The sequence below is a fragment of the Ahaetulla prasina genome, chromosome 4, assembly GCF_028640845.1.
Source record: "Ahaetulla prasina isolate Xishuangbanna chromosome 4, ASM2864084v1, whole genome shotgun sequence".
Lineage (NCBI taxonomy): Eukaryota > Metazoa > Chordata > Lepidosauria > Squamata > Colubridae > Ahaetulla > Ahaetulla prasina.
This window is the reverse complement of record NC_080542.1, coordinates 13,127,347-13,150,059: the sequence shown is the minus strand read 5'-3', so window position 1 is coordinate 13,150,059 and position 22,713 is coordinate 13,127,347. Positions and strand designations below refer to the sequence as shown.

The 22,713-nt window shown below is 38.8% G+C and overlaps 1 protein-coding gene across 1 annotated transcript; it reads left to right on the top strand.

Annotated features, from left to right (window-relative positions):
• The first annotated feature begins 288 nt into the window (after window positions 1-288).
• LOC131197926 (vomeronasal type-2 receptor 26-like) lies at window positions 289-20,583 on the top strand. The gene is made up of 6 exons (XM_058182429.1): window positions 289-536; window positions 1,868-2,045; window positions 3,666-4,520; window positions 4,943-5,170; window positions 8,407-8,533; window positions 19,688-20,583. Exons 1-6 carry the CDS (start codon window positions 289-291, stop codon window positions 20,581-20,583), a joined length of 2,532 nt encoding a protein of 843 aa, XP_058038412.1.
• The last annotated feature ends 2,130 nt before the right edge of the window (window positions 20,584-22,713 follow it).

Genomic DNA, 22,713 nt, shown 5'->3' with positions numbered 1-22,713 from the left:
TCAAAATCTCTAAGGAGCTTCACTGAACAGCCATCGATTTCTCTTATTTCTCTCTAATTACAAGCAGAGACTCAGTAATGCAACTTCTTCTCAAATCCTTAGGGATGTCCAAGGGACAACTCCCCCAAAAACAGGTGAAGACTGAAAGGTGGCTATTATTTGTGGAACCAGAGGGCTAGAAATGTCACAATCAGAGAAAAAATATATATGCAGACAATTCTAAATAATGAGAGCTTCTTTTTTTTTTAAAGTTTCATTGTTGCAGATGGACCTGGTTCATATCTGGTGATGAAAATCTTCTTGAAAGAGATTGTATGTTTCATGGCAGTAATAGCAGTCCTGTTGCCAGGGGTAACATGCCTTATTTCTCGTACTTCTCACAAAGAATGTGCCGTGGGGATACCACCATTTATTAAGCACAAATATTTTCTGCCAGGAGATTTCATGATAGCTGCGATAATCTCTCAGTTCTACATGATGTCTGATCAACTGGAATTCAAGAGACATCCATCTGAAGACTTGGTTGATGAGTTCATGTAAAGACTTTCTCTTTTTAGCTGTAGCATGTCTCAAACCAGATATCTTTCTCTAAGAAGATGGACTGAGTTAATTAGTAGTGTTGCTTGCAACACAAATTATTTCTCCTGGTTCCTTCATTCTTAAGATAATAGGAATGGATTTCCATTGATACATTTTACCTGGCAAATAAATTACAAACACCCATAGATATGCACATGTTTAAGGCAGATCTTACCCCAGTGCTTTTGTTCAATTTCTATATTGGGCTTTTCTCATTTTCTTTCTGTAGGATGAATTTTTAGTGCTCTACTATTGAAGCAACGTTTATAGCTAATTAAATGTCAACCTTTCACAGTTTAATTTTTCCTCTGAATATTAGGGAACAATGGCACTATGTAGTACTTTTAATTTATTTGTTCAGCATGTATGGAGTACAAATGTGGGGCTGCCCCAATGAAACTGTTACATCTTTTTCTAGATAAGTGATTCCAGAAAAAGAGTTCCATACATCATTTGTATGGAATATATGAGGAACGGTTGCAGGAATTGGGTATATCTAGTTTAATGGGAAGAAGAACATGTTAGTAATGTTCCAATATCAAAGGTGATGCCACAAAGAATAGGGGTCAACCTATTCTCCAAAGCACCTGAATGTAGGACAGGAAGCAATGGATGGAAAGTAATCAAGGAGAGAAGCAACCTAGAACTAAGGACAACTGTCCTGACAGTGAGAACAATTAATCAGTAGAACAATTTGCCTCCAAAAGTGGAGGTTTTGAAGAAGAGATTGGATAACCATTTGTCTGAAATGGCATAGGGTTTCCAAAGTCCCTTTCAACTCTGTTTGCTCTGTTATTCTGTTTGCTCTCAAGTAAGGTTTAAAATACATTTTATTCCTCTTCCCATAAAAATATCCAAGGCAAAGATTGAAGAGCTAAAGATACAAGATTTAGAAGTTGGTCTGAGAATTACAGGTAGATCATAATGTTATTATTAATGTTCCTTCAAGCAATCCATCAGTTTCCTAGTGAATCGTTTTTAGAAATCATAACAGCTGGCTTTAAAAAAATAATGTTTTGTCCAAGACCAGTTTCCCTTTCATCAAAAAATAATGTTTTACATGCTTTCTTCTTGCATGGTACTATGCAATCTGTTTTTTATCTGCTTAGCATTTAGCAGAATTGTAAATAAAATATATGTAATGCCACGTTCTTTCTGTAATGTATCTGTGTAGATTTTTTCTACAGAACTACCAACATATCCTGGCCTTGGTTTTTGCTGTAAAGGAGATCAATGAAAACAATCACATTTTATTCAACATGACTCTGGGTATGCACCTCTCTAACAGTTATTTCATGGCAAGGTGGACCTACTTGGCTTCAATGGAGCTTCTCTCGACACGGGGCAGATTTATCCCCAGTTATAAGTGTGATACTAAGGACTGGGCAGTATCTGTTATTGCAGGACCTAACTCTCACATCTGTTCCTTCATGTCAAACGTTTTGAATGTCTACAAGATGCCCCAGGTAAGATTTGCTCTTGAAATACGTATCATGGGCTGTGACAATAACTTTGAGACATAGGAGGAAGAACTGTAGCCTAGACAATGATCTGGTAAAAAAAAATCTGAGCTCAAACCACCAGGGCCCAAGAAAAGAAGGAAGGAAGGAAGGAAGGAAGGAAGGAAGGAAGGAAGGAAGGAAGGAAGGAAGGAAGGAAGGGTCATTCTGTAATATAAAGATCAAGATAAATATTCCCAAATACTAATACATTGAATTGTTTAATCAAGTCCATGAATACTTAATATTATTATTAAAACATGGTGAGAAAAAGAATTGATGAAAATATATTAACATTACTATTAAGTGTATTTTTAAGTTAAAGAATCATAACATTTTAATTAGTTTGGATTCAGATTTAGTAGCAAATTGAGTATATCTATGTCATATGGTCGCCACTACATTATTCATCATGTTGATGATTTGTGTTGTTTTGCTTAAATGTAACTTTGTAGATTAAACCAGTGGTAGGGAAAAGCTTTCAGACTTGCAAGATTGTGGTTTCATGGTCTGGATTACCTCAAATGATTGACATCAATCTTGCCCATCTAAAAGTCCTTCCCCCCTCAGCTGCTTTTACACTGCAATGAATTAGGGAGAGTCAATTCTGTGATGGTTATAACATTTCCTGAATGACATTCTTCTTTTAATTGTTTTTATTAATGTCTATTACATGATAAAATATATAATAAATGTTTTTGATATCAAGAAAGGTAAAGGAAAAGAAAGATAAGCTTGTCCAGTAGGATGTTCATAGTTTTTCAGTATTTATCATATGTGATCCAGTGGTGAAATCCAATTTATTTTACTACTGGTTCTGTGGGCATGGCTTGGTGGGTGTGGCAGGGGAAGGATACTGTAAAATCTCCATTCCCTCCCAATATTGTAACATCTCCATTCCCACCCAAATCTGGGGCCAGACAGAGGTGATATTTGCCAGTTCTCTGAACTGTTCAACATTTCCTCTACCAATTCTCCAGAACCTCTCAAAACCTGCTGGATTTCACCCCTGATGTGATCTTTGCTACCATTAGTATATGAAACACTAAATATGTGGTCGCTTTATCATAACCCTCTGATTATATAAACCAGGCATATTTCTGGTTTAAACTCAATATTTTGTTCAGTTATCATTTCCAGCCAGTTATGCATATTCTCCCAATATTTTCTTACTTTATAGCACATCCACCACATGTGGTAATAGGTGCCTGGGGTCTGGTTGCATTTCCAGCATTTGGAGGATAGGTTACAGAACATTTTCGCCAATCTCACAGGTGGTAAATGCCATCTGTAAAACATTTTGTGTGGGTTTTCTTTGTATGCTGAGTCTATAGTCAATTTTGCACAGGCAATCATTGTTCCTTTAACTTTTTCTTCCTCCATTTTATAGTTCCGTAAATTTTATATATATATTTGCAATTATACTACTATAGTAAACATCAGGTTTTTATGAACAAGATTAGATATCTATTAATGTTTGCATTAATGTTTACAGTAAAGACCATGAATTAAGAAAAGATTTTTCAAAAATAATAAATACTTCAATTTGGAAAATCATGTCCCCCCCCTTTCCCCCCCTACATTTAGTTGATATATGGATCTTCTCCTATGAGAGATGACAAGATACAAGCTGCTTTCTTCCATCGCTTTTTCCCAGATGGAGACCAACAGATTGTGGGTATTCTCCAGTTACTGTTGTATTTTAGGTGGACATGGATTGGGCTGTTTCTCCAACGTAATGAGAGTGGAGACAGATTCATTCAAAATGCTGTTCCGTTGTTTTCCAAACATGGTATCTGCTTTGAGTTCATGGGGGAGATGCCCCAGGAAACGTTTTCGAATGCTATCACAGCAGCCAGTAATGTTTTTAACAAAATGTTCATTACTCTCATGAAGAGCACTACCAATGTCATTATCGCATATTGCGAAAACCAAGTCACCTTCCTATTTAGAATGTTGCCCTATTATGGAGACTTTGATGATATACACATGGAGAGAAAAGATAAAGTTTGGATAATGCCAGCCCAGATGGAATTTACATCTCTTCCCTTTCAAAAAACTATGGCTATGGACATTTTCCATGGTGTTATAAGTTTTGAAGTTTCTTCCAAGGAGATTTCTGGATTTAATAAATTCCTTCAGATGAGAAATCCAACTTCAGAAGCGGAAGACCATTTAATGAGAGTGTTCTGGGAAAAGGTTTTTGAATGCTCTTTTCCTAAAGATAATTTAGATGAAGATGCTGGGAAGCTGTGCACTGGAGAAGAGAGATTGGAGAATCTACCTAAGTCTGTGTTTGACACCACCATGACTGGACAGAGTTACAGCATCTACAATGCAGTTTATGCTGTGACATATGCTTTACAAGCCCTGTTTTCCCCGAAACACAGAACAAGGACGGAAGTTGGGAGTGAAATGTCTTTGACTCAAAAGGCATGGCAGGTAATAAGAGTTTGAATGAACTCTTCTCATTAATGCAATGCTCTGTCCTACTCTTATGGATACACTGATGGCCCTTATGATTTTAAGTTCCCTGCTACTCCGTTTTCCATATCCTTTTGGGACCTAGAGAAAGCTTTGTAACTGTGAATAGGTAGCAAGGCTACAACAATGATACAACAATATGGAGGAAATTATTAAGATGCTGCAAAATGTGCCTGTTTGGAACAGGTTCAAAACACCTGTTGCAGGTGAGAAACATGGATGAGGGGTTGAAAAACACTAATTTATTAATGAACTCATATTAAATCAATATCCATAACTTAATACCATTGAAATTGATTTCCCTCCCTTCTTTCTCTCTGTCCCCATTCCCTTCCATCCCCTTCCCCCTTTTTTAATAATCAATCTTTGCTTCATTTTAGTTACATCACTATTTGAGAACCATGTCATTTAATAACACTGCAGGAGAGAAAATTTCCTTTAATGAAAATGGGGATTTAGACACTGGATTTGACATTTTAAACTGGGTCACATTCCCAAACAAGACCTTTGTTAAATTAAAAGTTGGAAAGATCGACCCAGCGGCTTCTCCAGATCAGCTATTCACCATTTCTGCACAAGACATCACCTGGCCTACCATGTTTAACCAGGTATTTCTTGCTCAGATTTCAAACTGTATATTCTTCCCTTTTCCTTCTTGTTCCCAGAATTGTTTATTCAAATGGATCTTACCCTTAAAGTTGTCAGGCCAAAAACTGCAAAAATGAAGAAATAATCACCAGAGATTTTGAAATACAAAGATTTCAATCCAGTGGTGAAATTCAATTTTTTTTCTACCGGTTCTGTGGGATGGCTTGGTGGGCATGGTGTGGCTTGGTGAGTGTGGCAGGGGAAGGATACTGCAAAATCTCCATTCCCACCCCATTCCAGGGGAAGGATAATGCAAAATCCCCATTCCTTCCCCACTCCTGGGAGAAGGATATTGCAAAACCTCCATTCCCAACTCACTCTGGGGCCAGCCAGTGGTGGTATTTGCTGGTTCTCCAAACTACTCAAAATTTTCACTACTGGTTCTCTGAACTACTCAAAATTTCTGTTACAGGTTCTCCGAATTAGTCAAAATTTCCACTATCTGTTCTCCAAAACCTGTCAGAACCTGCTGGATTTCACCCCTGCTTAAATCTCTGTATAGCAAAATAATTTACTGATACATCATCATTAAATCTTTATGGTTTTAGCAGAATTTAAACCAGTAGCTGCTGTCTATTCCTGCTGTCATTTTAAGCTTATCTAGTTGAAAAATATATTTGAATGTTGCTAAAGTGTTTAAAGCTATCATATAATTCACACAGTAATAACAAGATATAAGATATATCTCATTTTTTCTGTTAAATAGTTCCATTTATCTGAATGTTGATTTTCCCCACAAAAAAATAACATTTTCCCCTTAGTCGTCTATTTTCTTAAATGGCATGTCCATATTTTCAATTTTCCATTTGCTAATCATTGTATCTGGGTAGCAGTCAGCCTATATTTGATTCAGTGATTGATTTTTCTGACTGGGAAATGCCTAGCCAGGGAGGAAGCAAGAAACAAGCAGGAATTTATTTGTTTGTTTGTTTGTCAAACAAACATCGCATCCTGGACATAAACTGTTTCAACACCTACCCTCAAAACGACGCTATAGAGCATTGCACACCAGAACAACTAGACATAAGAACAGTTTTTTCCCGAAGGCCATCACTCTGCTAAACAAATAATTCCCTCAACACTGTCAGACTATTTACTGAATCTGCACTACTATTAATCGTTTCATAGTTCCCATCACCAATCTCTTTCCATGTATGACTGTATGACTATAACTTTTTGCTGGCAATCCTTATGATTTATATTGATATATTGACCATCAATTGGGTTGTAAATGTTGTACCTTGATGAACGTATCTTTTCTTTTATGTACACTGAGAGCATCTGCACCAAGACAAATTCCTTGTGTGTCCAATCACACTTGGCCAATAAAATTCTATTCTATTCTATTCATGTATAAAGTAACAAGTATAGGTATGAACGAGGAGTGAAATGCTCCTGGTTCAGACCAGATTGCCCGATCTGGTAGTGATGGCAGCGGGTGGTTCAGAGAACTGGTAGCAAAAATCCCTGGACCCTCCCATGCCCAGCTGAGCCGTGCGATCATCAGAGGTTTTTTTTTTACTTTTAAAAGCATTTTTTCTTCAGTCGAAAAAAAAAAGATTACCAACCTAATCCAAAAAGAAACCCCCACTAAAATCCAAGACAGAGAACAAGAAACCAGCACAGCCCTCCTCCCATATATAAAAGGCACCACAGACAGAATCAGCAAGATCCTCCACAAACACAACATCAAGACAGCATTCTGCACAAACCAAAAAATATCCACCATCCTAAGAAACCCCAAAGACAAAATTGAGTTAGAAAATCAAGGAGTATATGAAATCCCATGCACCGCCTGCCCCACCACATACATCGGACAAACCAACAGAAACACGGGAAAAAACCCGAACAACCAAAGACCTACATACAAACACCCGTGAAAACCTCAGAATATATATATATATCCCTTGTCTTCATTTACTATCTATTTATTATTTGTTTACTATTTACATTTATTAATACTATCCAGTATTAATTCTACAGACCCTAAATCTTTTTTGTTCCAACTCCTTTTCTCCTTTCCAACCAATAATACACTTTATTCCAGATTTTAGAGTATTCTGTTGCATTCATATTTTGAGTTCTAGTGTCAGCCTGTCCATTTCTGCGCAAGTCAAAATCTTCCTTATTATTTCTTCTTCCAGTATTGTGCATAAACCAACCTTGCTGCTGTTATCACATGAAGCATTAAGCATATTGATTCTTTGCTATAATTCTCTTTTATAATTCCTAGTAGGAATAGTTCTGGTTTTAGGTCTATGTTTTGTTCTAATATGTCCTCCAGCCATGCCTTAATTTGGTGCCAGAACTCCCTAGCTTTTTTGCATGGGGTAGAAAGATCCTGGCACTAAATTGCATTCCCAATCTTGTGATGATAATTTCTTGCTCATTTTCATTAATCTTGTGGTCGGGAGGTGCCACCTGTAAAACATTTTATACAAATTTTCTTTTTACGCAGTGGCCAAGGTCAGTTTCCTGTTTCTCTTCCATAGATCCTGTCAATTATCTATATTTAATACTATAACTAAAATTTTGGGCCCACTTTACCATAGTTTTCTTTACTTGTTCTTCCACCATTTTATATTCCAATAGATGCTGATAAATTTTCTTTATCGCCTTTTCATCCGTTCCTAATAATATTTTCTCTAATGCCATCAATTCTTTTTTTAATACCCCATTCCTTTTTATACTTCATATAATGTGATTTGATCTTTAGGTATGCCTATTATTCCAGTTCTACCCCTTCATCTTGGAGTTCTTTTCTAGATTTTAATTCCCCTCTTTCATTTATCGCCTTGTATCTGACTACTTTTCCCAGGTTGACAAAATTTGGATGTACTAGCATCTCTAATTTAGAGACTAGAAGACCTCCAAAGTCCCTTTCAACTCTGTTATTCCGTTTGCTCTCAAGTAAGGTACAAAACACATTTTCTTCTTCTAACCATAAAAGTACCCAAGGTGTACTTTTACATCTTGTACTTTTAAGATCCCTTCCAACTCTGATGATGATGATGAGGAGGAGGAGGAGGAGGAGGATAATGGAGGAGGATCCTGCCAATTTCCCCTTTATGTTCAATATGACAGGAAGAATGGTGAAATTGTTGTTCTTACTTTCCCATCAATTCTTGAAAGACATTCAAGTAGAATGTTCTGAAACTTTTGAGTTTTAATAAATCCTGGTTTCACTTCTTGATAGATTCTACCTCTTTCTGCTTGCAATGACCATTGCTATTCTGGATGGAGGAAGATGAAAATAGAAGGGAAACCATTTTGCTGTTATGCTTGCCTTCCATGTGCAAAAGGGAAAATTTCAAACGAGACAGGTAAGAATTGTGTTGTGCAAAACTATTCCGTCTTCTTTTCTGTGTTGTAAATGTTGCACCTTGATGAAGGTATCTTTTCTTTTATGTACACTGAGAGCATAAATAATATATAAATAAAATAAAATAAATAAATAAATAAATTATTATTATTATTATTATTATTATTAATAATAATAATAATAATAATAATAATAATAATAATAATAATAATAATAATAATAATAATAATAATAATAATAAATAATAATAATAAATATGCACCAAGACAAATTCCTTGTGTGTCCAATCACATTTGGCCAATAAAAAATTCTATTCTATTCTATTCATGTATAAAGTAACAAGTATAGGTATGAACGAGGAGTGAAATGCTCCTGGTTCAGACCAGATTGCCGATCTGGTAGTGATGGCAGCGGGTGGTTCAGAGAACTGGTAGCAAAAATCCTGGACCCTCCCATGCCCAGCTGAGCGTGCGATCATCAGAGGTTTTTTTACTTTTAAAAGCATTTTTTCTTCAGTCGAAAAAAAGATTACCAACCTAATCCAAAAGAAACCCCACTAAAATCCAAGACAGAGAACAAGAAACCAGCACAGCCCTCCTCCCATATATAAAAGGCACCACAGACAGAATCAGCAAGATCCTCCACAAACACAACATCAAGACAGCATTCTGCACAAACCAAAAAATATCCACCATCCTAAGAAACCCCAAAGACAAAATTGAGTTAGAAAATCAAGGAGTATATGAAATCCCATGCACCGCCTGCCCCACCACATACATCGGACAAACCAACAGAAACACGGGAAAAAACCCGAACAACCAAAGACCTACATACAAACACCCGTGAAAACCTCAGAATATATATATATATCCCTTGTCTTCATTTACTATCTATTTATTATTTGTTTACTATTTACATTTATTAATACTATCCAGTATTAATTCTACAGACCCTAAATCTTTTTTGTTCCAACTCCTTTTCTCCTTTCCAACCAATAATACACTTTATTCCAGATTTTAGAGTATTCTGTTGCATTCTTATTTTTGAGTTCTAGTGTCAGCCTGTCCATTTCTGCGCAAGTCAAAATCTTCCTTATTATTTCTTCTTCCAGTATTGTGCATAAACCAACCTTGCTGCTGTTATCACATGAAGCATTAAGCATATTGATTCTTTGCTATAATTCTCTTTTATAATTCCTAGTAGGAATAGTTCTGGTTTTAGGTCTATGTTTTGTTCTAATATGTCCTCCAGCCATGCCTTAATTTGGTGCCAGAACTCCCTAGCTTTTTTGCATGGGGTAGAAAGATCCTGGCACTAAATTGCATTCCCAATCTTGTGATGATAATTTCTTGCTCATTTTCATTAATCTTGTGGTCGGGAGGTGCCACCTGTAAAACATTTTATACAAATTTTCTTTTTACGCAGTGGCCAAGGTCAGTTTCCTGTTTCTCTTCCATAGATCCTGTCAATTATCTATATTTAATACTATAACTAAAATTTTGGGCCCACTTTACCATAGTTTTCTTTACTTGTTCTTCCACCATTTTATATTCCAATAGATGCTGATAAATTTTCTTTATCGCCTTTTCATCCGTTCCTAATAATATTTTCTCTAATGCCATCAATTCTTTTTTTAATACCCCATTCCTTTTTATACTTCATATAATGTGATTTGATCTTTAGGTATGCCTATTATTCCAGTTCTACCCCTTCATCTTGGAGTTCTTTTCTAGATTTTAATTCCCCTCTTTCATTTATCGCCTTGTATCTGACTACTTTTCCCAGGTTGACAAAATTTGGATGTACTAGCATCTCTAATTTAGAGACTAGAAGACCTCCAAAGTCCCTTTCAACTCTGTTATTCCGTTTGCTCTCAAGTAAGGTACAAAACACATTTTCTTCTTCTAACCATAAAAGTACCCAAGGTGTACTTTCACATCTTGTACTTTTAAGATCCTTCCAACTCTGATGAAGATGATGAGAAGGAGGAGGAGGAGGAGGATAATGGAGGAGGATCCTGCCAATTTCCCCTTTATGTTCAATATGACAGGAAGAATGGTGAAATTGTTGTTCTTACTTTCCCATCAATTCTTGAAAGACATTCAAGTAGAATGTTCTGAAACTTTTGAGTTTTAATAAATCCTGGTTTCACTTCTTGATAGATTCTACCTCTTTCTGCTTGCAATGACCATTGCTATTCTGGATGGAGGAAGATGAAAATAGAAGGGAAACCATTTTATATTATGCTTGCCTTCCATGTGCAAAAGGGAAAATTTCAAACGAGACAGGTAAGAATTGTGTTGTGCAAAACTATTCCGTCTTCTTTTCTGTGTTGTAAATGTTGCACCTTGATGAAGGTATCTTTTCTTTTATGTACACTGAGAGCATAAATAATATATAAATAAAATAAAATAAATAAATAAATAAATTATTATTATTATTATTATTATTATTAATAATAATAATAATAATAATAATAATAATAATAATAATAATAATAATAATAATAATAATAATAAATAATAATAATAAATATGCACCAAGACAAATTCCTTGTGTGTCCAATCACATTTGGCCAATAAAAAATTCTATTCTATTCTATTCTATCTATTTCCAAACCTTCTACAATGTGGTGATCAAACCGATGATATAGCTGTCAAGATTCCAAGCAATCAAACTCCGAGGCCAAGGTGCTCCTCAAAGTCCAAATTTATTAGGCATGTAATATTGGCACATCTGGTGAAAACCCAACTCTGAAGGCCCTGAGGTTTTTCCCACCCAAATTAAATTCAGAGTTCCTTTCCCCCAGTCCACATGTCCATGACATCAGGGGTGAGATTTATTTATTTATTTATTTTTCAAATTTTTATACCGCCCTTCTCCGAAGACTCTGGGCAGTGTACAGCACAAGTAAAACATAAATCCAAAAAAAAAAAATTAAAATACAATATAAGTTAAAAATCTGTTTCAAATATGCTAAACAAATTAAAATAGAAATATAAAACTCTAAAAATTCTAAAAACCCCACTAAAAACCTTCAATAAAATCATTAAGCCAACCCTGCTTGGTGAAACAAAAAAGTTTTGAGCTCGCGTTTAAAGGTCCGAAGATCAGGGAGAAGACGTAGCCCCACAGGTAGTGTATTCCAGAGAGCCGGAGCTCCCACAGAGAACGCTCTTTCCCTGGGGGTCGCCAGCCGACATTGTTTGGCGACGGCACCCCAAGGAGGCCCTCCCTATGAGAGTGCACCAGACGATGGGAAGCTGTTGGCGGCAGCAGGCGGTCCTGTAAATTTCCTGGTCCCATGCTATGGAGCACTTTAAAGGTGATAACCAGGACCTTGAATTGCACCTGGAAGACCACCGGTAGCCAATGCAGCCTGCGCAGGAGAGATGTTACATGGGAGCTATGCGACACTCCCTCTATCCCCCGCGCGGCCGCATTCTGCACCAGCTGGAGTCTCTCTTCAAGGGGAGCCCCTTGTAGAGAGCATTGCAGTAATCCAGGTGGGAAGTAATGAGGGCATGAGTGACTGTGCACAAAGAGTCCCGATCAAGGAAAGGGCGCAACTGGCAAATCAGGCAAACCTGATAAAACCCCTGGCGACGGCCATCAAATGATCTTCTAGGGACAGCCATACATCCAGGAGAACGCCTAAGTTGCGCACCGATTCCCTGGAGGCCAACGATTCGTCCCCCACAGTCAGTGATGGAATCAGCTGACTGTGTCGGGATGCAGGTATCCACAGCCACTCCATCTTGGATGGGTTGAGTCGGAGTCTGTTCATCCCCATCCAGACCCGAACAGCCTCAAGGCACCGGGTCATCACATCAATGGCTTTGTTGGGGTGGTTTGGGGTGGAAATGTACAGCTGAGTGTCATCAGCGTACAGTTGACAACTTACCCTGAAACCACGGATGATCTCCCCCAGCAGCTTCATGTAGATGTTAAACAGGAGGGGCGAGAGAATCGACTCATGAGGCACCCCACACGTGAGTTGCCTAGCGGTCGACCTCTGCCCCCCTGTCAACACCGTCTGCGAACGGTCAGAGAGGTAGGAGGAGAACCACCGAAAAAGGGGCCCCCACTCCCAAACCCTCCAATCGTCGGAGCAAGATACCATGGTCAATGGTTTCAAAAGCTGCTGGCAGATCTAACAGGTCAACAACCCCTGTCCCGTGCCCTCCAGAGATCATCGACCAATGCGACCAAAGCCATCTCCGTGCTGTACCCAGGCCTGAAGCCGGACTGGCACGGGTCTAGATAAACAGTTTCCTCCAGGTACCGGGGAAGCTGACAAGCCACCACACTCTCCACAACCTTCGCCACAAAGCGATGATTGGAGACCGGAGGGTAGTTAGCCGAAACAGCCAGGTCCAGGGAAGGCTTCTTAAGGAGGGGCCTCACAACCACCTCTTTCAAGACGGCTGGGAAGACTCCCTCCACCAAGGAAGCACTTATAATACCCTGGAGCCAGCCTCGTGTCACCTCCTGAGTGGCCAGCACCAGCCAGGAGGGGCACGGGTCCAATAAACATGTGGTGGCATTCAACCTTCCCAGTATCCTGTCCATGTCTTTGGGAGTCACAGAGTCGAACTCCGCCCAAATAATATTCTCAAGACCTGCCTCCGTCGCCCCGCCTGAATTCACCCAATCTGCGTCCAGTCCGTCTCAGATCTGAGCAATTTTATCGTGCAGATACCTTCCAAATTCCTCAGCACAACCCTGCAAGATTCAGCCAGGATTGGTTTGGGTGAACCAGATACTAATTTTACATCTCATTTACCAAACTGGTAGTTGCAAAGACTGGCTTCCCCTCCCACCCTGCCCCTCCCCTCACAGGAGTCTCCACATGGCCCATTTTGGATGCCAAGTAAGTGCAGGACCCGCGCGGAGGCTCTCAGAGGGCAAAAAACAGGCCTCCCAGAAGTTCTGAAAATCTGGAAATGGGCCCATTTCCAGCCTCTGGAGGGCCTCTGGAGCCCTGGGGAGGCCGTTTTTGCCCTCCTGGAGGCTCAAGGAAAGTCTCCAAAGCCTAGGGAGAGTGAAAATTGGGCCTCCCAGAAGTTCCAGAAGTCTGGAAACAGGCCTGTTTCTGGCCCCCAGAGGGCCTCCAGAGCCCAGAGGAGGCCGTTTTTGCCCTCCCAGAGGCTCAAGGAAAGCCTCTGGAGCCTGGGGATGGTAAAAATGCATCCCCACTGTGGTGCAGTGTAGGCCACACTCACCATGACCACACACATCCAGCAACTGGGCAGAGAACCAGTTGCTAAAATTTTTGAATCCCACCCCTGCATCACAAGGTCCAACCAGATCACAGACCCAACTCCAGTTGGTTTCAATCCACGCCACCCCAGCACCTGGTGAGAACATCCTTGATTCCCAAGAGAAAGAATTTTATTTTGGCTACAAGTCCCCAGCTATCTCTACTCCCCCCTGCCATTCCCACAGCTCCAACCAGCCTCACTATTGCAACCCTGAAGATTCTCCAAAATGGCTTCAAGGTTGATAAAAGCTATATAAATACTAAAAATGAAAAAGTTACCAAAAACAATATATGTATCACAAGATCAGCAAATTATTTATTTATTTATTTATTTATTTATTTATTTATTTATTTATTTGTCAAACATGTACAAGATAGCAGGTATAGGTATAAACATAAACAAAGGAAGTAAGTACAGATAAATGGGGATAGTAGGACAGGGATGGTAGGCATGCTGGTGGACGCCCCCTCTATGGACTTCTTAGGAATGGGGTGAGGTCCATGGTAGGCAGTTTAAGGTTGAAGCTGTGAGTGTTTGAGGATGTATCAATGGAGTCAGGTAGAGCATTCCAGCCATTGACCACTGTTGCTGAAAGTGTATTTTCTGCAATCAAGTTTGGAGCGGTTTACCTTCAGTTTGTAGCAATTGTTTACCCATGTATTATTGTAGTTGAAGCTGAAGAAGTCATTGATAGGTAAGATGTTGTAGCAGATAATTTTGTGTACTATGCTTAGATCAGATCACAGGTGGCACAGTTCCAGATTATCCAAGCCCAGAATTTCAAGTCTGGTGACATAGGGATTCTATTATGAGTAGAGGAGTGGAGTACTCTTCTCAGGAAATACTTCTGGACCCACTCAATCATGTTAATACAGTGTGGATTCCACTCAGATGAGCTGTATTCAAGAATTGGTCTGGCAAAGGTTTTGTATGCCCTAGTTAGCAGTACAATGTTACCGGAAAAGAAGCTTTGAAAGATTAGGCTAAAAATTCTTAATGCCTTTTTGGAAATGCTGTTACAGTGAGTTCTGGGACTTAGATCGTTTGAGATTAGTACTGCTAGGTCCTTGACAAAGTGAGGGTCATCTACAAGATTGTTTCTGCCCAACTTGTATTTGGTTTCCTGACTTTTTTTTTTTTTTTTGGCCAATGTGCAGGACAGAGCATTTATTAGTTGAGATTTGGAGTTGCCAAATGCACAACCATTCTAACACATAGTCAATGTTGCTTTGTAAGGCAGCAGCACAGTCAATAGTGTTAAATAATTTTATGTCATCAGTGAAGAAGATACAGTTGCTTTTAGTATGTTCACATAGGTCATTGATGAAAAGCAGAAAGAATGTAGGTTCTAAAATGCTGCCTTGGGGGACACCGCTGTTAACAGGTGCCGGATTTGATTGGGTCCTCCCTATTTTGACTATTTGTTGCCTGTTGGACAGAAACATGGCTATCCACTTGTGCAGGGATCTGGAGATGCCAGATCCCTGCGTAAGGGACAGTTGTTTGTCATGTACCACTGAGTCAAAGGCTTTACAGAAGTCTATGTAAATTGCATCTATTGCTTTACCCTGGTCAAGGCGTGTGATCCAAATGTTTCTACAATGTAGGAATTGCAGATTATAGGACAATTTTTTTGTAAAACCAAATTGCTTGTTAGATAGCAGGTTTTTTGTCTCTAAGTTGAGGGTGATGGATTGGTTTATAATTGATTCCATAACTTTACAGGTGACACAACACAATGAGATTGGTCTGTAATTATCTACTAGAGTAGGATTCCCCTTTTTAAAGACAGGTATAACTGTGACTAATGATCATAGGTCGGGCATTGAGCTGATTCTTAAGGATACCTCATAGATCGTGCATAGAGATTCAACTAGGGCAGTGGCAAGCTTTTTCAAACAGTAGGCATATAATCCATCAGGGCCAGTAGATAGAGATAGCTTTAGGTTACGTAGTGCTATTTCAACATTATCTACTGTAAAATCAATATATTACAATTGGTTGTGGTACAACTAGGAAATGGGGGGGGCAGCAGTCATTGCTTTTGACAAAGACTGAACTGAAGAATGTATTGAAGAGATTGGCCTTAGCAGCTTCATCATTACAGTCTCCCCTGTTAGGCCCTTTTAGGGATGGAATAGTTTTTGAGTCTTTAAGTTTGGCATTTATGAAATTATAGAAGGCTTGGGAAGAGTTCAAGTTTACCAGCTCTTCCTCCTGCTTACAATGGTGATTGGTACATTCAGCCTTTATATGGCAGCATAAGGCTTTGTAGCAGTTTTTAAAGTTGGCTACATAGTCAGTTTTGTTTTCTTGCCAAAGAGATTTTATTTTAGATTGTAACTTTATTATTGTTATGGGTAATTTGTTTTTGTTTTTGGCATTGGAGTTAATTTAGGTAGGTATAGATTAATGACTCAATTAACTTTGGGCAAAAAGGTGTTATAATGGCCTTTGCAGTTATACAACCTGTGAACAGAAAGTGCCAATTAAGAGATGCAAGGTTGGCAGCTATGAGATCATAGTTGGCTTTTTTAAAGTTATAATTTGGAGTTCCATCATCATGACCCTTTTTGCAAGGACACAAATTGAGACAAAAATCAATCATGCTATGATCACTGTTTGAAAAAGGTTCTTTAACTTGTAGGCCATAAATTGAGTTTAAGCTATTGCAGAAAATGAGATCTAAGCAATTGTTGAGCCTAGTGTTGTTCGCTACCAACTGCTCCAGCACCAGAGTTGTAACAGCATTGTACAGGGTTGCATGTATAGGTTCAGTTATACATTCATTTAGGGTCCAATTAATAAACAGCAAATTGAGGTCACCAAGAAAGATAAGGGGATACCCATGTTAGTAGTGCAGTTAGCTTGTTCGTATGACTGAGGTTGTAATCGGAGGCTCTATAACATAATAAGAAATGAACTGTGGTATTTAGGGACAGTTCACAGACAATGGTCTCAGGAAGAACAAGCTCCTGTGTAACATTTATCTTTTTCACACCTAGGGACTTTTTATAGAAGATAGCAACACCACCCCCTCTATGATTTTCATGGTCAAACCAGAAAACGTAATAGTCACTTGCTATAATAATGAAGTCTGGAAAGGATACCACATCTCGCAACGACGTCTCGCAGATAAAAATAAGGTCGAATAGGGGCCCACTTAGAAGCAGGAGGAATTTGGGCATTTTGTTTGCGAGGTTTCTTGAATTAAGTAGTTTGCATTTTAGGCCCCTAGTGGTGGATCTGGAGGAAACTGGGGGCATGCATGCCTAGTTTTGGTTGATTGTGGGGGGCTGTTGTTGGGATGTGGGCCACTGATCTTGTGTTTGATACAGGTCAGTCTCTCCTTGGTCCTGGCATCTTTTGAGCTCCAAGCAGAGCTTGTGGGCATGGGCATGTTGCACTATGGACAGGTTGGGCCATGAACAAAGTTTCCTATAGTTTGTGCAGCTTTTGGCGAGTGAGTTTATTGTGGACATGAATTTGCATTTGCTGGTTTCGTTTTTGCAAACAACTCTGCAGAAGCGTGAGGCCATTGAGCCGTCACTATTCTTGAACTCAGGGCCATTGCAGGAAACATCAGTGATTTCATCAAGAGCGATGATTGATGCCTGGAAGTTGTTGATGACGTTGCGAAGCTTTGTGATGTCGTCGGATTCATTGGTGTCATCCGGTCCAAAGAAGATAGTGTTGGGATGCTTCTGTACACGTTTAATCGGGTCTTTGACAAGGATGGAGATGTTACTAGCAGGATTAGTGATTTCCTGCGGCTTGGGTTGTTGAGCTGTGTTGTGATTCTGGGATACTGGTGCTTCACTTTTCTGAGTTTTGTTCTTTTCTTCAAGGGATGCTAGACACTTTTCCAAAGTGTCTACCCCAGAGGTTCCCAATCTTTTTCGGTTTGCGGCTCCCATAACACTTCGGATTTTTTCCGCGGCTCCCTTAATAGGTACATCCGATTTTTTTTAAAATTTTTGTCTTTTTAAGGATTTGGAAATCTACTTTTTAGATCGTTAAGGTTAGGTTAATTGAAAAATAAATTAAATACGAGCTTTAAATTCACAATTTATTGAACATCGTTTAATGATTTAAAATTATTAATGGGATGGATGGGCTTGTTGTTTGCTGCACAACTTCTCAAATCTTGGAATAAAATTGGAAATAGCGACTCTCATTTCTTGCTCGACGTTAATTTTTGAGCGATATTTACTTTTTATTACCGTGACTGCCGAAAACCCAGCTTCACACAAATAGGACGTTGCAAAAGGAATTAATATTCTTAGGGCTTTGCAACTAAGCAGTGGGTATTCCTCTTTTACTGATATCCAAAAATCAGAAAGTTCCATGCTAACAAATTTTAACTTCAATGTTGTGTCGCAAGACAACTCAATAAGAGATTCTTCTTCTGTAGAGGTAAATTCTGATGGAGCTTTGGCTCTAAATGGGTCTTGAATCCAAGTAAATTTTTCAATGTTATCTGCTTCAAAGTATTTTTCGAACCATTTGATAAGCTGAGATAAATGATCTTCAAAAAGAGATTTTAAATTGCAAGACAAACTGATTTCATTGGAGGTTAAAAACTGGTGCAACAAGGGAAAGCAATCATTAAGATCATCTTCATTAATTTTTAGTTTCCATAGCTGTAATTTTTTTCTGAAAGCTGAAATCTTTTCTGTTAACTTTAAAATGTGCATATTGCCTCCTTGTAAAGAGAGATTCAACACATTCAACTTTTCAAAGATATCACATAGGTATGCGAGTTTAATCAAAAAGTCTGTTTCTACAAAGTGTTTGGCATACTCATGTTTTTCTTCTTCAAGGAAAGTGTATATTTCTTGCCGTAATTGGAACGTACGAGACAATACACCCCCGCGAGAAAGCCATCGTGAGTGGCAGTAGTACAACAAAGAAGTATTCACCTCCCATATCTTCACACATTCTTTTAAAAAATCTTGCTTTTAGTGGCCGTGTTTTTATATAGTTTACTATATTTACCACACGTTCTAAAACTATATTTAGTGGAGGACTTATATACTTTGATGCAAGTGCTTCTTTGTGAATGATGCAATGGGTCCAAACTGAATCTGGAGCTTTGTTTCAAATAAGCGCCTGCAATCCTCCATAAGAGCCGGACATCGAACGACCACCGTCAGTACAGACGCCAATGCACTTTGTCCAGTCTAAATTATTTTCAACCATAAATATATTCAGGATCTTGAACAAATCCTGAGCCTTTGTACTTCCAGTAATACTTTTACAAAAGAGAAGGTCCTCAACGATTGAATTACCATCTAAGAACCGTACATAACAAATCAAGTGTGTGTCCTTATTATTGTCTGTGGCCTCATCGAGTTGCAGTCCATATTCACTTCCTTTTAATTTTTCAATTAATTGTGCATTAAGATCCTCCTCCATCGGGTAGACTCTACCCGATCAAACAAAACAATGAATTTGTCAATTCTGGACTTGCAAGATGGGCAGAAAAGGATTAGGGTTCTTCAGAGCAGCCAGCGGGAGCTTCTCCTTCCATGTGCTCACCTCCTCAGCTCTCAAAAAGTTTTCCTCCCTTTGTAGCGGTAGCTTGGCTCACTCCCGGCTCACTCTGACTTCCCAGCTGTTTCTAACCATTAGTTAGATTTATTGCTTACTTTTCGCTAGAGAGACTTCTTAGCCTCCTGTATGGAATTGTCTTGCTGTTTATTTGGCCTCGGGGGCCTCTCCGATGTTACCAGCTAGCCCTAGCTTCGTTCTTTTGGCCCTTTATTTACAGAACCACACTAAATATAAATAGCCATTATTTAATTAGAAAAAATTAAACCCAATAACTAACTCCCAGTTCTGCTAACTGAGCATTCTTGAAATTGACTATGATGTGTTTTTTTTTCCAGATGCGGTTGACTGCTTTCAATGCTCAAAAGACCAATATCCAAACCAGGCTAAAAATCTTTGTATTCTAAAAACAACCACCTTCCTGTCTTACAACGAGCCACTGGGAATCACTTTGGCCAGTGTTAGTCTCTTCTTTTCTTTCATCACAGCTTTGGTGCTGGGGATCTTCATTAAACAGAGGGACACCCCCATTGTCAAAGCCAACAACAGGAGCCTCACCTACATTCTTCTCATTATTCTCCTGCTCTCATTCCTTTGCAGTTTGCTCTTCATTGGGCAACCTGACCAAACAAAATGTTTCATGCGACAAGCTGCTTTTGGCATCATATTCTCTGTAGCCCTTTCATGCATATTAGGGAAAACAATCCTTGTTGTTCTTGCTTTCATGGCCACCAGGCCAGATTCCAAAATGAGGAAATGGGTGGGGAATAAGCTGGCTTTTTCTATTGTCCTATTTTGCTCCCTGGCACAATTTACCATTTGTACTGTGTGGCTGACAATTTCTCCCCCATTCCCAGATTCTGACATGCACTCCATGGCTGAAGAAATTGTCCTAGTATGTAATGAAGGTTCAACCACAATGTTTTATACAGTACTTGGCTTTCTGGGGTTCTTGACTGCTGTCAGTTTCACTGTGGCCTTCCTAGCTAGGAAGTTACCAGACAGCTTTAATGAAGCCAAATTTATCACCTTCAGCATGTTGGTCTTTTGTAGTGTCTGGATATCTTTTGTTCCAACCTATTTGAGTACCAAGGGGAAATACATGGTGGCTGTGGAGATCTTCTCCATTTTGGCTTCAGCAGCTGGATTACTGGGCTGCATCTTTCCCCCCAAATGCTATATCATTATTGTGAGACCTGATTTGAATAAAAAGGAACAGTTAATAAAAAAATAATTCTGAATATGAAGTTCAAATTGCTTATTAATTCCATGGAGCCTTTCTTCCTCTAAGTAATGTATCCAGTAAATATTACTCGAAGTAAATCCCTTCTAATTCCCAAAGATCTGAATAATTCATAGAATTTGGCTCAATTAAGCTTTGCTCTACCATATGATTATTTCCTAGGCTGCTTAAGGAAAAAGGATACTTATTGTTAGATAAAATATCTAGGAAATCAAAGACACAGGGAAAACTCACAACTTTGCAGCTAGGCACTATAAATAAATAAATGAATGATAGACACCCCACCCCAAAGATTAAGAGGATAGGAGTGAAGATTGTGAAACCTAAAAGCAGGTCATAGTTTAGGTCTAAATGGATACAAATGTTTCATCAATACATGACAGTATGAATCAGAACTATGAGTAGGTTGTGGGAAAATGTACTTTTATAGAAACATAGAAAACTATGGGAGAAAAAGACCTATTAGTCCATTGAGTCTGCCCTTTAAGTTTATTTGTTTTTTTGTTTTCTTTTTAATGTATTTTTAATTATTATTTTTAGTTCATAGATTTTTTTTTTGATTTTTTTACTTTTCACTTGCCACATAGCTCTTTGTATGTGGAGATGGAGATGGCAATAAGCAATTAGATAGTCCTTGATATTCTAAAATATTGATAGTGGATAAATTGATTGGCAAATTGACTGTTCATTTTGGCCATGTTGTTCAAAATCTTTAGCTTAACCATTTAGTTCTCAGAATATTGAATTACAATAATTAAGAATATGTAAAAAAAATAGTCTATGTGCTTTGCATTAAAATATGTTGAAAATAATGTCTCTCACTGGTTTTACTTTGACTGTCTTTATTATTGTAGCCCAATTATGAATTTAACTCCCGATACAAATAATAAGTCAAGTAGAATAGAATAGAATAGAATAGAATAGAATAGAATAGAATAGAATAGAATAGAATAGAATAGAATTTAATTTAATTTAATTTAATTTAATTTAATTTAATTTAAATTTTATTGGCCAAGTGTGATTGTACACACAAGGAATTTGTCTTTGTGCATATGCTCTCAGTGTACCTAAAAGAAAAGATACGTTCATCAAGGTACAACATTGTACCTTGGGGTACAACAGGGGCCGTGATGGCTCAGGCTGTAAGATAGCCTGTTATTAAAACACAGCTGCCTGCAATTACTGCAGGTTCTAGTCCCACCAGGCCCAAGGTTGACTCAGCCTTCCATCCTTTATAAGGTAGGTAAAATGAGGACCCAGATTGTTGGGGGGGCAATAAGTTGACTTTGTAAATATACAAATAGAATGAGACTATTGCCTTACATGCTGTAAGCCGCCCTGAGTCTTCGGAGAAGGGCGGGATATAAATGTAAACAAAAACAAAAAACAAAAAACATTTACAGCACAAATGATGGTCAATATATCAATATAAAATCATAACGATTGCAGCAACAAAGTTATAGTCATACACTCATAAGTGGAAAGAGATTGGTGATGGGAACAATGAGAAGATTAATAGTAGTGCAGATTTAGTAAATAGTTTGACGGTGTTGAGGGAATTATTTGTTTAGCAGAGTGATGGCCTTTGGGAAATGATATAACTAGAGTAGAAATAACTGAATAACAGAGTTGGAAGAGACCTTGGAGGTCTTAGATTATAATTCCCTGCTCAAGCAGGAAACCCCATACCATTTCAGACTAATGGATATCCCAGTTTTTCTTAAAAACCTGTGTTGCAGCACCCACAACTTCTGAAGGCAAGTTATTCCAATGATTAATTGTCCTGCCTGGTTTCACTTCTTGATAGCTGCCTTCCGAGCAGATTCAACACTGGCACCGGCACCAGCAAGCAATGGGGTGCACGGTCACTGAAAGTCCCATCCTGAACTTCACCCCATTGCCTACCGGTGCCAGTGTCGCTCGCGGCCAAACCCAGCCAGGAGGACAGCCTGCTGACGAGCTTCAGGCCAGCACTGTCCTGACGTGTTCCACCGTTCTCCTGGCCCATCGCCACCATCAATGCCTGTTTTTCAGACTGCTCGGAAGGCAGCTGCCATAGCCTGTCCTTGCTACCTAAGAGCAGCTTCCAAGTTCAGGCAAGTTGTCTCCTTCTCAGCCTGG

Coding starts and splice junctions, on each gene's coding strand:
- LOC131197926 (XM_058182429.1), top strand. CDS start 289: ATGAAAATCTTCTTGAAAGAGATTGTATGTTTCATGGCAGTAATAGCA. Junction 2,046..3,665: donor ATGTCTACAAGATGCCCCAG/GTAAGATTTGCT, acceptor CCCTACATTTAG/TTGATATATGGATCTTCTCC. Junction 4,521..4,942: donor TGACTCAAAAGGCATGGCAG/GTAATAAGAGTT, acceptor GCTTCATTTTAG/TTACATCACTATTTGAGAAC.